This window comes from Primulina huaijiensis, chromosome 1, assembly GCF_012295235.1.
Source record: "Primulina huaijiensis isolate GDHJ02 chromosome 1, ASM1229523v2, whole genome shotgun sequence".
In the NCBI taxonomy this organism is placed as follows: Eukaryota; Viridiplantae; Streptophyta; class Magnoliopsida; order Lamiales; family Gesneriaceae; genus Primulina; species Primulina huaijiensis.
Genome location: NC_133306.1, coordinates 7,401,641 through 7,416,855, shown reverse-complemented (window position 1 = coordinate 7,416,855; position 15,215 = coordinate 7,401,641). Strand labels below are relative to the sequence as shown.

Genomic DNA, 15,215 nt, shown 5'->3' with positions numbered 1-15,215 from the left:
TCTCTTAAATTCAATTTGAACAATTTAAAGATTATCAATAAAGTTTTGGGTTTTGTTGAATTTGAAAAAAATTAAAGAGTGCGCATTTAACTAGTTTGATGAATTATTCCATGGAGCTTCAATAACTTTGAGTCACATGCATTTATACATTAACTGCGGTGAGTTGTGATCAAAGTTGATGGTCGTAAGATGTTATTCAACAAATTAATAAAATCAAGTGATATTCTACAGTGTTTGACAACATGGATAACAAAATCTTACGGACTACGTTCAGTATCATCAAATAATATAAGTATTTGAGAATAAATAAAACCAAGTGATATTCTACAGTGTTTGACAACATTGAATTATTTATTCTCAAATACTTATATTTTTTGATGATACTGAACGTAGTCCGTAAGATTTTGTTATCCATGCAACTCACAACTCATCAGCAGAAAATAAGCTTCTCGAATGAGCTAACAGTGTTGTAGAATAACAAAGAAATGATCCCACAACCGGACTACACTGATTTGACAAATATTTTCATGTTTAAAACAAATTGATGTTGCGAACTTTTGCAATTATTTTCCGCAATAAGATGACTTTTTTTACTTTTCGTTTCAGGCCGCATCGAACATGGGTACGACTTTGGTTGTATGCTGGTGGAGTTTATAGGAGGCAGAACCATACTGTGAAAGAGATAATTTCATTGATCTACTCAGGGCTCGAGATGAAAAATGGAAGTTCTGTCGAAGTCGTGCATCATGAATATACTAATCTTGAGGAAACACTTAACAGTGACATCTATGCTCAGTTGAGAATAAAGGAATGGAATTCTTTTAAAAAAAAGTTTGATGCATAAATTAAATTTTTTCTTTCAAAAACAATTCCAATAGCCATGGTTAGTTGTCTGATTGTCTCTCTTAAAACTGTCATGCTTATCAAGGCTCCTTTTATTATTTTGCAGATATTTTGAAAATTTTAAGCAACAAATATCACATTCTACAAAAGATAAAGTTTTAAATCTTAGGACTTAAGCATATTTTGGATTGGTTGTCATTAATCCATTGTTTATTGTTGATCCAACATGTGCAAATTTGTATATATATGAAGAGTAACCAAGGTTCTACTCGTTTTCATTCCATATTATATTTGTTATTGCTTTATTAAAAGACATAAATTGCGAATGAGATGACATAAAAAGATTTGCATTTTGCAGAATTCAACAATCTTATGAACTACTTCGTATACAACATTGATGTAATAAATAAATACTCATGCTAAAATTTTACTCCCTCGGCCATTTTCATGGTGAGTTAAAGTCTTCAGAACTTCACTGATCTCACATGCGAAAACCTTTTTTGGATTTGATAATTTTAACTGATGCAGCTAAAATAAATGGGTCACGTAGACTGCGGACGCGAGATTTGACTGGTTAGTAAACTGGTCCACTTGGCCCGTAAATGAGCTCACCTAACTGGTAAACGGATCCACGTAGACAATATACAGTTAATTTGCGGGACGTCACCTGCATCACGAACACTCGTTAACTGGGCGTCGGGAGGGTTCCCGACGTAGACACTCCGACGATCAAGTCAGTAAGAAGTTCCAAGAAAACTCAAAGAACTAAAGAACTTTTACAAAAATGAGAGCTTCTCTTGACTTGTCCGAAAACTCCTCTATTTATAGATTTTTAAGAGCATCTAATGGGCTTGGGCTTCTGCAAGCATAATCCATATTTTGGACCTCAATAATTCTAAACCCAATTGATTTTATTAACCCAACAAATAATTAGTCTTATACCCATCATTGACATTGAACACTTCGGAAAATTGTCATACAAACCTATATATATATGTGCAAAACATTTCTTACAGTCAGAGACATGCCAATAGGGCTACCTGCTGATGCAAACCTAAATCTTTTTTCTTTCAGTTTAGTTTTTAACAAATTTTTCTATCAATATATTTAGATGCTTGAAAACCAAGAGGCTGCCCTGCCCATTAATATTTGTAGAACTTGAAGTATAAAATTTAATGTGTATTGTATCTCGAGTAAAATAAAAATAAAAATGAATTGTATTCTAGTCTTGGAAAATTATTTGTTCACTAACATTTCTCGTATTTTCTTATCTGTAAATCTGTAGGTAATGTTTCTTCTTTGAGAGATGTTAAAGAAGAATTAATGGTGAACAATGCTCCAAAGCAGCCACTGAAAAAACACGAAATATGTTCTAGGATTAATTTTTTTTTTTTTTTTTTTTATGTTTATGATTTTTGTTTTATTTTGTTTGTCATGTATACTTGCATTTCCAAGAGTTTTTATAAACCTTATGTAAATTTTTTATTGATATTGCAAATAATTATTGTTTTGATTTGTAGGTTATAATAATAGTTGGTGCTTATTATTATTATTTACATATTTCCATATTTTGTATTCAAAATAGATTTGTATCTAATAGGTAAAAAAAATCATAATTATAAAAAAGACTATGGTTTTTATCCGTATTTTTAACAGCGCTGCTTTCAACAAAAAAATTCCTCCGAAAGACAAAGATAAAAACTATTGTCTTTTATGTCAAATAAAACGGTTTCAAGACAGATAAAAACCATTGGTCCTGACTTAAAAGAAAACGATTTTGAACAAATTACTTTTAATAATACTCCTTTCAACAACAGTTTTTTCAAACAAAGATAACGGATAAAATCCGTTTTTGTTGGATGGTTTTTTTGTAGTATGTATTAAGTGAGGTTTGAAATATCTTACTAATTTAGTCTTGAGGTAACCACAAGTCGTTTTTGGAAAATAAGTTTCTTTCGTGAATTCAATTCGGCATAACTTTTTTAAAATAGTCAGTTAGCCTTATTTCAGTCAGATTTATGTTATTTTGTAAATCAGTATAGAGGGATGACAATCTTTCATTCCACAAAAGCACTCGAGATACTAAGCTTTAGAACCCGAAAAAGAAGCTCCCCTCGCTCCTTCGCTTTATGCGTTGATGCTCTCCACCCTTTCTAGCTAGCTTTTGTATATATATTTTAATTTCGTCATTTCAGTATATCTTCAGCCTTATATTATTATAATATAATTTAATTTCGTCATTTCGTTTTGAGTAATTATGCTAGCTAGCTCGTTGATTTTCAAAACAAATTATTAAAATACATTAATCAAAGTATATATATATATATAATTTTATTCAATCAAATTTTCAACAATTTTTTTTTTAAAATTTATAAATGGAATCTTAATTGATCTCGACATCAATGATTTCAGAAACTTTTGGGACAAAATTATTTTCCTGGCATATAAACAGATGATTTAATTTAATACAATGATAATAAAATAAGCTAAAAAGAGGTCGTACCACGAAAGATAATAGAAGAAGCAAGCTTTACACACACACACACACACATAGTGTCACTCCTCGTGCTCGGAATCGGGAGACATCCGACGTCCTCTCATAATCAAAAAATTGAAAATTAATAAGTATAAAAAATACATAATTTCCAAACCAGTCTATTTATTGAAAAATAAAAAACATTATCTTTAAAACTCAGAAATAATCACAGAATATTTTACAGCAATGAAATGTAAAACATTAACTATGGAGAGAACTACAAATTTAAATAAACTGATAACGTAAATGAAACTTAAACATTGACAACAATCTTCTATTTCTTCATCATCCTCAGAACTGGGCTTGTTATTCATCTTCTAACTGTTCTTCATTCCTATCTGAGAGAAAGATGAATGGGTGAGTAATATGGTCGTTAATCAGTAACTAGAAAATTTCCTCTCAGCTTTTAAAATCATTTTTTCAACAAAAACAAGAATAACAGAGATATATGCAGAAATATTCTTATTTTACAATAATAAAAATTAATAAGAATTATGAACAGAACAAATTATGCATTTTATGGCTAACTGAAATTAGTCTTTTACATGTTCTGTCATCTAAGGGGTGAGACCAAGAATCAGGAATCAGATATTTTCAGAATATATATTCTTACCATTAGTTGACAACGTTCTAGTGCCTTAGAAATACAGATTTAATAAAACATAGTTTAAACACATACAATACATATATGCTGGTCTGTTTCAAAATATATATATCGAGTTAAAATAGAAAGCACACTTACATGATTTTTCGGATCTGAGTGAATCTAAAAATTCAGTCAACTTGCAGACGTAATATCGATATGAAATTCGGTCAGCACATTCAAAAGGAAGTGAAGTAAATTATGAATCATGAAGATTGGGTTTGGTGGTCATCGAAGTGGTGTCTGGATGAAGAAATGCAACAATTGTCTTCTCACATATAATCTGTGCAGTTTTTTTACAAAGGTCTTTTGCAAAAATAGAATTTTTGGATTGAGATGAATTTTAGCATATTCCTATCGTAGTGTGAATATTCTGAACGGTAGAGATTTGATTCAGAGCTTTGTAGAAATGACGAAGAGTTTTGGAAGTGGAATCTGATTGGGTTGCAATTATTCTCAAATTTAAGGCTATTAACAACTTATTTAAGGTCACAATGCAGCCATAAAATAGTTGCTAACATATAAGTGTAATGATGGTCAATAATGTGATTGAATGAAGGTAAAGTGGTTATTCAAACTTTCAAGAATATGGTTGCATTAAGTTGCATGAATTCGAAAATATGGTGCCAAAATGAAGTGAAATTGCCTAATAAATAATCAGCTATTCCATGCAAGTTTGGGTCTTCACATCCCTTCCTCTTTATAAGAAGTTTCATCTTCGAAACTTGGGTCACTTGTTCTCTGAAAAAATAAGGATATCACTTGTGCATCTTTTCCTCTTCTCCCATTTAGTTTTATCTTTGTGTGTGGTTGAACCACTATACTTTGACGTATGGAATTTTGTACCTTACCGGGAATTCTTCTTGACATAATTTGAGTAATCGAACGAGATTGTGCATGATGAGTAGTCAACTTGTACATCTTTGGAGTATATATCCACCATCTTGTCTTTCAGTTGATGGTATCTTGATCACAAATCTAGTCTTGAAAATATCTTGTCTTTCTTTAGTTGGTCAAATAAATTATCGATTCTCGGTAAGGGTTAATTGTTAGTTTATTCAGCTATCGGCAGTCGATTTCCAATTTTATACCAACGTCTTTCTTTTTGACGAATAAAATTGAAGCTTCGTTAGAGATGTACTTGATCAAATTTGTTTCTTGTCAATCAACTTTTGAAGTCGTGCCTTGAGTTCCTTGAGTTCAACGTGTGTCACTCGTTAAGGTGTCTTGGATAAAGATGCAGTTTATGGCATCAGGTAATCTCCAATTCTATAACTCGATCAGGGATTGATCCTGTCAGTTCCTTAAGGAAGGCCTTTAGGATTCTGGTACTACTGGGATCTCTTCCAGTTTGACTCCAGTTGTTTCTTTTACTTCGTTTATTATGGCTAGGAAAATTTATATGTTGCTCTTCATGGCTTTCCAAGTCTGAGTAGCAGATGTGAAGGTCTATATTTCTTAGCTTTACCAATGTATACGATTTCTTGGTCCAGAGCCTTGAAGCTTTATGCTCATATTCTGGTAATACATCAGTATATTGTTCTTGGCTAGACAATACATTCATAGGATGACACCAAACTCTTCCATGTTGAGTTGGATTAAATCAGCACGTACGTATAATTTGCTCGTTGATACCGACATTGCATCTTCGATATAGCTTGTTTTGATGGCCTTACCAAAATGTATTGCCACTCAAGGGCACTAATACAAAAGTTAAATAGTATACAAACATGAAAATTATTGATAGAACAACACAAGTTTGTAGAAGTATTGACCAAAACCAATTGATAAATACATTCAGCATACTTTTCTAGTAAAGGTATATCAAAGATATAATTGAATTTTATTGATTTCGAAAGGAAATGATGAAACGAAATGAAACACAATGGGAACAACGTAAAACATCCCAATAACTATATATGAATACTAGAGTGCAAGAATATCATTTCTTGAAATAAACAAATGGAATGACCTAGAATCGTCCAACATGATAAGGATAAGTTTAAATAGACCGAAAGTAACATCAATCAAGCAATTTCAAATATTTTGTTGCAATACATGGGTCGAAAAAGATTTTTTGAGAAAAATTTTAAAAAATAGAAAGTTTATGAATTTCGATATAGATGAATAACCTAACTCATAAGGTTTCAAGAACATTTTACGGAATCGAATTTCGAGTGTCCTACACAAAGTTATGAGCTCTACAAGAATCTAAGAAAAATGACATAATTATGAGCGTGAGGGTGCTAGGTACTCTGCTTATCACGAAATTTTTTTTATTGTACCTTAGGATAGTGCGGGGATGTTAAATCAGGGAACATATGCGCTCTACCCTCTATCCGAGAAATTTCGACAATTTTTTTCCCAACTAGATTATGAATTTTGTTTCTCTGATACCACTTAAATGTCATGCCCTGAGACTGACGCATGTGACACCACCATTGTCTCACAATCACTTAATTGAAAAACAACAGCCTCGGAAGTTCAGAATTTCCAAACCAGTCTATTTATTCATAAATACAAAACATTGTCTTTACAACTCCGAAAATATCACATAATGTTTTATAGCAGTGGAATGTAAAACATTAACTAGAGCGTGAAAGCATACAACTTGAAATAAACTGATAATGAAAATGAAACTTAAACATTGACAGCGGTCTTCTTTTTCTTTACTATCCCCAAAACTAAGCATGTTCTTCATTCTTATATGAGAGAGGGCTAGTTGGCGAGTGATATGATCGTCACTTAATAAATATGAGAATTCATTCCACTCTTTAAAATCATTTTTTCGACAAAAACAGTACTAACAGATTTATGCAAAAATATTCTTATTTTTCAAGAATAAACAAGTATCGGAATTATGCACTAAATGAATTATAAATTTCATGGCTAACTGATATCAGTCACCTATATGTTCTCTCTTCTAAGAGGTGAGGCCACGAATTAGGAATCATGTATGTTCAGAATATATATTCATATCATTAGTTCACAATGTTCCAGTGCTTCATAAATACATATTTAAGAAATCGGACTTTAAATACATACAATACATATATGTTGGTCAGTTTTAAAACATCTCGAGTTAAATGAGAAAGTCAACTCACACGATTTTTCGGATTCGCGTCAATCTAATTTTTTTTTAAATTTCAGAAGTCTCTGCGACTTATTGAACCATCAGATCGATCTGAAATTTGGTTAGTGAATTCAAAATAAAGTGAACTAAATTATGAACTGTGGTGATTGGGTTTGAAGGTCATTTGAAGATCGAGGAGTATAGACGAAGAACTGCATATGTTGTCTTCTCGTATAGAATCTGTGTAGTTTTCTTGCAAAAGTCTTTGGAAAAAATAGAACTGTTGGATTGGGCTGATTTTGGACAACATATTCATAACGTCGTGTGGTATACTCTGAATAATAGAAATTAGATTTGGAGCTCTGCAGAGAGGATGAAGAATTCTGGACATTGGCATATATTGTGTGCTTTCTTTCAAATGTTAATCTACTATTTATGGAGAAAGAAGTGGAATCTGAATAAGCTGCAATTATTCTTGATTTTAAGGCTATTAACGGCCTATTTAAGGTCACAATGCAACCATCAAATGGCTGTTAGACAATTGATATTGATGGGATCGAGAGTATTGGTGGTCAATAATGTGATTAAATAAAAGTAATGTGGCTGTTCAAACTTTCAAGAATATAGTTGCATTAGGTTCCATGAATTCGAAAATATGGTGCCAAAACGAGGTGAAATAGTCCAGTAAAAATTCAGGTGTTCGGGTCTTCACACAATAAATGAAACTAGAACTGGACATATAAATTAGTAATACTAGTTACATCTGAAGCTTAAGGTGTGACACGCATCCAATTGCACATATATATCATGATTGTATGTAGAGCCCCGCTCCACTGCACATTAAAAATACACAAAAAAGTCTACATTCATGACAATTTAGGGTATGCATTTATCTCCTGAAATATATTGTTGTTAAATAATAATAAACAAATTGTGTACTGGGTTTGAATTCTTGACTGATAAAGATGACTTGTGGGTAGCATAAATACAAATTGTCTTTACTTTAGCCTTTCTTCTTTAGGTTTAAATTGTGCTTGATGCATTCTATTTGAGAAACCCAACCTCTTTTCTCCCACTCAAAACTTTTCTTCCCATCCTAGATTTCTCTCTCCCTCTCTGTATATATATCTCCCTTACAGTATTTATTCTTGAATCTCTTCTTATTCCATTGCAGCAGACAGAGAGGGAGAGTCTCTGTGAGTGTGCGGGCGAGCCTTAAAGAGAATAATGTTCCATCCGAAGAAGCCACCGAGTATGATTAACGCTCACGAGCGTCCCGTGTGTGTTCAAGGGGACTCGGGGCTTGTTCTCACCACTGATCCAAAGCCTCGCCTCCGGTGGACCGTTGAACTTCATGAACGATTTGTTGATGCTGTTACGCAGCTTGGTGGCCCTGATAGTATGTATTTATAGTAATACACACTCACACGCATATACATACTTAGATACACACACACACACACACACACATAATTTCGTTGGTATATGTACTAAAATAGATTTGATGATATTCTTTAATTTAGAGTATTATTATTGTTATGTTAATCATGCTCTTTCTTAATGATTTGTACCTTTGTAACTCAGAGGCAACGCCGAAGACGATCATGAGAGTTATGGGGGTTAAGGGTCTAACTCTATATCATCTCAAGAGCCATCTTCAGGTTTAGATTCCTTTAATTTATTTTGGTTTCTTTAGAAACAAAAAACTTTCCTTTTTAAATCTGAGTTCTATTGAGTTTGTGGTGTAGGGTTACGAATATATCTAAGTTTCTTGATTTTTTTTCCCAGAAATTCAGGTTGGGAAAGCAACCTCACAAGGAACTCAGTGATCATTCAATGAAAGATGGTAAGAAACTAGGTGGCTACATGCCCATATTAACTTGCATGTTTTCTTATCCTTTTAGATGTATTCATTATTATTTTAATTACCTACTTGATTCAGCTTCTTCGATTGAACTTCAACGAAACAATATTGCCTCGTCGTCTGGAATGCTTGGTCGCAGCATGAACGAGTACGATATATTATCATTTTGATCCCATTGAAGGATATGTTCTAGTGTTTTGGAGATTTGTAAAATGAAAATATATATATGGATATCTTTTCCTAAATTTATTTATGCAATTATAGGATGCAAATGGAGGTGAACAGAAGACTCCATGAACAATTAGAGGTAATCTGCAAGATTAAACAACTGAAAATTATTCTTTTTTTATAATGATTTTACTTGTGTAGTTGCTAAGAGTAAAAAAATTTATTCGGATACTGATAATTACAGGTGCAAAAACACCTGCAGTTGAGAATTGAGGCTCAAGGGAAATACATGCAGGCCATTCTTGAAAAAGCATGCCAAACTCTAGCGGGTGAAAACATGCCATCGGCCGCTACTGTTAGCGGGAGCTTCAACAAGATGCCGCCCAATATTGGCACCGAAACTTCCGGCATGAAAGACTTCTGGCCACCGGTGAATTTCCCAACTCTTCAAGACCTCAACATATATGGAACCACTGAGCATCAACACGAACAACAGCTTCATCGTCAAACCATGGAGAGAACATCTTCCATGGACTCATTCATCCCGAGTAGCAACAACAACGATAGTAATTTCTTGACCAAAAAGAGGCCTAATCCATACAGTAACAGCAATGGGAAGAGCCCTTTAGTTTGGGCCGACGACTTAAGGCTCCAAGAATTGGGTGCAGCTGCTGCCTCATGTAATATTGATGATGCTAAAATTCATCCTGCGCCACAATTTTCCATTGATAAAGGGAGTGATATGGGTCCAGTGGGAGATCATATTTATGAAACGAAGACTGTTTTATCTGGTGATCAAGCGGCGTTGAGGGAGAAGAAATTCAATGCCGGAAAGCTCGAAAATTGCCCGTCTCCACGACACAGGGTAGAGAGAATGAACCACCAGGCCATCAGTGCCGGAGGGGTGACAACACAAAGCCGAAACTCGCCGTTCGGGTGATTCGTGAATCCATCTTCATCACAACCGTACAGTTACAGTTTATTACGTGTTAACCGCGAGTACTTAATTTTAGTGTAAGTGTTAACACCAGAAGGAATTTAAAGTTGGTTTGCTTACTATCACTAGCGTAATGAATCTCATCCTCTAATTTGTTATAAGATTTGTACAATGAATAAACATGTTTGCTTTCCCNGAGGAGGGTTTTTTTTTTTTTTAAAAAAAAAGAAAGGAATCAAAGCCTCGTGGGTCGTTTTCAGTCTTTGTGGAGTTATTATGTAATTATCCCACACTAATGATTAACTGAGACAATCTTCTTGGACCAATGCTTTTCAGTTAGTTGTTCTTTGTTAGTCCCAATCATTATAAAACAAAAAAAGATAATCATGGCCGTGGAGGATTAAAAAGCAGGAAAATGCAAGACCATTGACACTGCACTCAATCTACATATGTATATATTACTTTTCGAAATAAAAGATAAGATCACCACTCTCATTAAAATTGTTGGCGCGCGTTCGTCAGTAAATGTAATATACAAACGAAAAACAAATTACTACAGCTAGCTAGGACCAAAGAATTTATCTGGGGGAAAGCGGACAAAGAGTATCTAACTTTCATGCCCTTTTTTCTACTTTACCCTTCCATATATATTCCTTAGGTATCACCTAAGCAATCAATCTTGCAACTTTTTTTTTCAAACTTCCACTTGAATACACACACAACTGATCACTCAGAATTTGGAATTATATATATCGAAAGAAACCCAATCTTGCTTTCATTTTGGCAAATGATATCAATCGGATAGAGAGTGACATTTATAAAATGTGAAGGAGTGAGTACAATAAGCTAGAAATTCATTTATTAATTAATCTTTCGTATAGCTTGGTGTAATATTAACGTTACATCGTTGTTAAGTGCATAATAAAGACATATTTAATTTCTTGCAATGAACATTCATTTGGCAATTGAATTATAATGGACTTAAATTGGAAAATGTGACCAAAAATGTAATTTTAATTTTCCTACAAAATTTTTTAACGTACGGAGTCTCGCTCGATTGTTTAAGCATTTTACTTTAGATTAATGGATATAACCAAACCAAAGCCGCGGGGATCGAGCTACAGGTATTTTAAGGCTGTGGTGTAACAATGGAAGACAACCTTTTTCGGCTGCAGGGCTCGGGGATGTTAACGTTAAAGGGTTTAAAGCTAGCTTCTACGTAGATGCATGCTGATGTGATGATGAAAAATAAAGGCAAAAGCGTGATTGGGAACATGGGAAAACAAAATTTTACGAGAAATTAAACGTACTCCCTCCCATGCATGTGTTCGAATATCGATGAAGCTTCTAACTTTACGTGGACAAGCTAGGGCCAGTTAAAGCNCCCGGATCTCGTTCTTGTATTTATGTAAATAAATCATGTTAGAATCAATTTTTCTCTTATGCAAATCAATTAGGATTAATAGCTTAAATTCTTTGTGATAGTATATATACATTCTTGTAAGTCTCGGTAGTGACATATATTATTTACTTCCAACCAAAGATTCTATCACCTATCCCTTTTAATTTCTTTCATGGTATCAGAGCATCATTGGTTCTGAGAAATTATTCTCGCTGCAATGGGAGATGAAGGGAAGAAATCGGAGATCGGAACAAACCAATCGGATCCGCTAATCTTACAACAATCCGATCATCCCGGTTTGGTTCTTGTCTCCAAATTATTCGATGGGAATAACTACGGGCAGTGGAGTCGTGCAATGCGCATAGCCTTAAGTGCTAAAAACAAAATCGGAATCATCAATGGGACAATCAAAGCATCGGAGGCTGAAGACGACAAGTTTACGGCATTTGAACGTTGCAATCATATGGTATTATCGTGGATCCTCAATGTCATTCATCTCGATATTGCCGAAAGCATCATTTATGCTGAATCTGCACTTGATGTTTGGAATGATTTATATGACAGATTCTCACAAGGAAATGATGCTCGTGTCAAACTATTCCAGAAATTTCTTTTGATTTCAATAATATTTGTGATGTTTGTCATCTAGCAAAACAATCACGTCTACCATTTTCAGCTAGTAATATTTCTAGTCATGAGCCTTTTGATTTGATACATTGCGACATTTGGGGGCCACATATGATTTATTCTTATTATGGAGCACGTTATTTTTTAACTATTGTGGATGACTTTTCTCGTTACACTTGGGTTCATCTCATGCGTAATAAATCTGAAACCCAATCCCTCATTAAAATTTTTTTTACTTGGGTCAAAACTCAATACAATCGTTCAATTAAAACATGAGGTCTGACAATGGACTAGAATTTCTTTCCTTAGCAACATTTTTCATTGAGTGTGGCACAAACTTTCATCGATCTTGTATCTACACACCCCAACAAATCGGGGTAGTGGAACGCAAGCATCGTCATCTTTTAAATGTTGCTCGTGCTTTACGCTTTCAAGCAAATCTTCCTTTAAAATTTTGGGGAGAACATGTGAAGACGGCTTGCTATCTCATTAATCGTTTGCCTACACCACTTTTATCCAACAAAACACCGTATGAACGATTACACAAAAAGATTCCCCTTTACTCACACTTGCGTACATATGGCTGCCTATGTTTTGCCACAAATATCCATCCTACTCACGAATTTGCTGCCCGATCACAACGATGTGTTTTTCTTGGGTACCCATCAGGGCAAAAAGGATATCTTGTTTATGATTTCACAGAAAGAAAATTACTCACCTCACGAGATGTTGTTTTTCATGAAAATATTTTTCCATACTCCACCATGCATAATAATGATCAAGACAACACACTAGCCCAAACCAATAGAAATAGATGAAGAGGTCATCTCCACTACTTCACCCACACAGAACAACTGGATTGCTCCCAATAACCCCACTAATTTTGAACCTCAATCAACCGCAACAAATCATTTTGAACCGCCTGATCAACCAGAACTTGAAGCAACATCTGTAGTGACCAAAACTCGAACAATTCCTGAGACAACATTTCGACAATCCACTCGTCAAAGACGTGTACCATCTCACCTCCAAGATTATCATATCAACCATGCTCTTCCTGCTACAGACTCATCTCTTCCAGTTGGATCTGGCACCAAACATCCAATATCCAGGTATGTGTCCTACTCCAATATTTCTCGGGCTCATCGTTCCTTCATCCATGTTGTTTCATGTGTGTTAGAACCAGAAACATATGAGCAAGCATGCAAGGATCCAAAATGGATTGAGGTGATGAAGGCTGAACTTTCACCACTAGAGGCAAACAAGACTTGGTCTCTCGTCACTCTTCCCTCGGGGTGTCGTCTTATTGGATGTAAATGGGTGTTCAAGATCAAATATAACTCTAATGGGACTATCGAGCGATACAAAGCCCGCCTTGTTGCCAAAGGATTCAACCAACGAGAAGGCATTGATTATCATGAGACCTTCGCTCCTGTCGCAAAACTCACCACATTTCGTTGTCTTCTTGCTCTTGCCTCTATTCATGGTTAGGAACTTCACCAAATGGATGTTCAAAATGCCTTTTTACATGGAAATCTCACCGAGGAAGTGTATATGCACCCTCCTCCATGTTTTCATCGACATGGGGAGTCACTTGTATGTCGACTTCATAAATCTTTATATGGATTAAAACAAGCCTCCCGATCATGGTTTCATAAGTTTCTATCTGCCATCACAAATTTTGGCTTCCAACAATCGCAGGCTGATCATTCTCTTTTCACCAAGGTGTGTGGAAACTCATTCACAGCCATTTTATTATATGTTGATGATATGATCATAACAGGGAATAATCTAGAGAGTATAAACAATGTGAAAGTTTTCCTTGCATCGTGTTTCAAGCTTAAGGACCTTAGATTGCTAAAATATTTTCTCGGGGTTGAAATAGCTCGTTCTAAGATGGGAATTTCGATCAATCAACGCAAGTACACTTTAGATATTCTTCAAGAAGCAAGGTTACTTGGTGCAAAACCAGCAAAATTTCCTATGGAACAATCCTTGAAGCTCACATTTACCGAGGGTGATATACTCAAAAACCCGACGCATTATCGACGACTAGTTGGGAAGTTGATCTACTTAACAATCACAAGGCCAGAAATTTCTTTTGTAGTTAATACACTTATCCAATTTATGCAACAGCCTAGGCGGCCTCATCTTGATGCAATTCATCGTTTACTCCGATTCTTGAAGAATTCACCTGGACAAGGACTATTATTTCCGTCTAAAAATGATTCGAATTTGGTTGGTTTTTGTGATGCGGATTGGGCTGGTGATATCACTACACGTCGATCAGTGACTGGATATTGTGTCTTTCTTGGAAAATCCCTTATTTCTTGGAAAAGCAAGAAGCAAGCAACCGTATCTAGATCCTCAGCCGAAGCAGAGTATAGATCTATGGCATCAACTGCTTGAGAAATAACTTGGCTAAAGCACCTATTACGGGATTTGCATATTGCTCATCCCCAGCTAGTAACGCTATACTGCGACAATCAAGCAGCCATGCACATTGCTGCTAATCCGGTTTTTCATGAACGAACAAAACACATCGAGGTTGACTGTCACATCATTCGTGAACGTATTAACACAGGAGAGATCAAAACAGCCTACATTTCAAGTGAGCATCAGGTTGCAGATATATTTACCAAAGCGTTGGGCCAGACCTCGTTTCACACGCTTGTTCACAAGTTGGGAGTCTATATACACACACACACAAAATGGTCATACCAAGAAACTAACACGTTAGTGTTATCACTTTTTAAAAAAGAATTGCACTCTCTCCCTAAGTTAGTATTAAGGGTAGATTTTTCTTATTTTATAGTATAGATATTCATATTTTCATACTATTTTATAATAGTTGAGTTTTTCCCTTATCGGTAGAAACTTCACAAATAAATATGTAAATATTTGTATATTATATTACACACATATCGTTTTTTTAGATATTATGTTACACACGAATATGTTTGCGTCGATAGATAGCTAGCTAATATAATATAAAAAGAGAATCAATAAATCCACAAAGTAGCTTGACGGGTTATGACACATTAGAAATTAAATTTGGTTTAAGCTTCACTTAAGTTATTGATGAGGCCTTTATTACAATTATTATGGGCAATCCCACAAAA

The 15,215-nt window shown here is 34.6% G+C and overlaps 1 protein-coding gene across 2 annotated transcripts; it reads left to right on the top strand.

Moving 5' to 3' along the window:
• The first annotated feature begins 8,126 nt into the window (after window positions 1-8,126).
• LOC140988667 (myb family transcription factor IPN2-like) lies at window positions 8,127-10,253 on the top strand. Of its 2 annotated transcripts, none has more exons than XM_073457812.1 (6): window positions 8,127-8,494; window positions 8,680-8,756; window positions 8,884-8,941; window positions 9,038-9,107; window positions 9,224-9,266; window positions 9,390-10,253. In XM_073457812.1, exons 1-6 carry the CDS (start codon window positions 8,323-8,325, stop codon window positions 10,065-10,067), a joined length of 1,098 nt encoding a protein of 365 aa, XP_073313913.1. In that variant the 5' UTR covers window positions 8,127-8,322; the 3' UTR covers window positions 10,068-10,253. The 2 variants fall into 2 exon arrangements, with proteins under 2 accessions (XP_073313913.1, XP_073313845.1); XM_073457744.1 differs by having other exon boundaries at window positions 8,129-8,494; window positions 9,372-10,253.
• The last annotated feature ends 4,962 nt before the right edge of the window (window positions 10,254-15,215 follow it).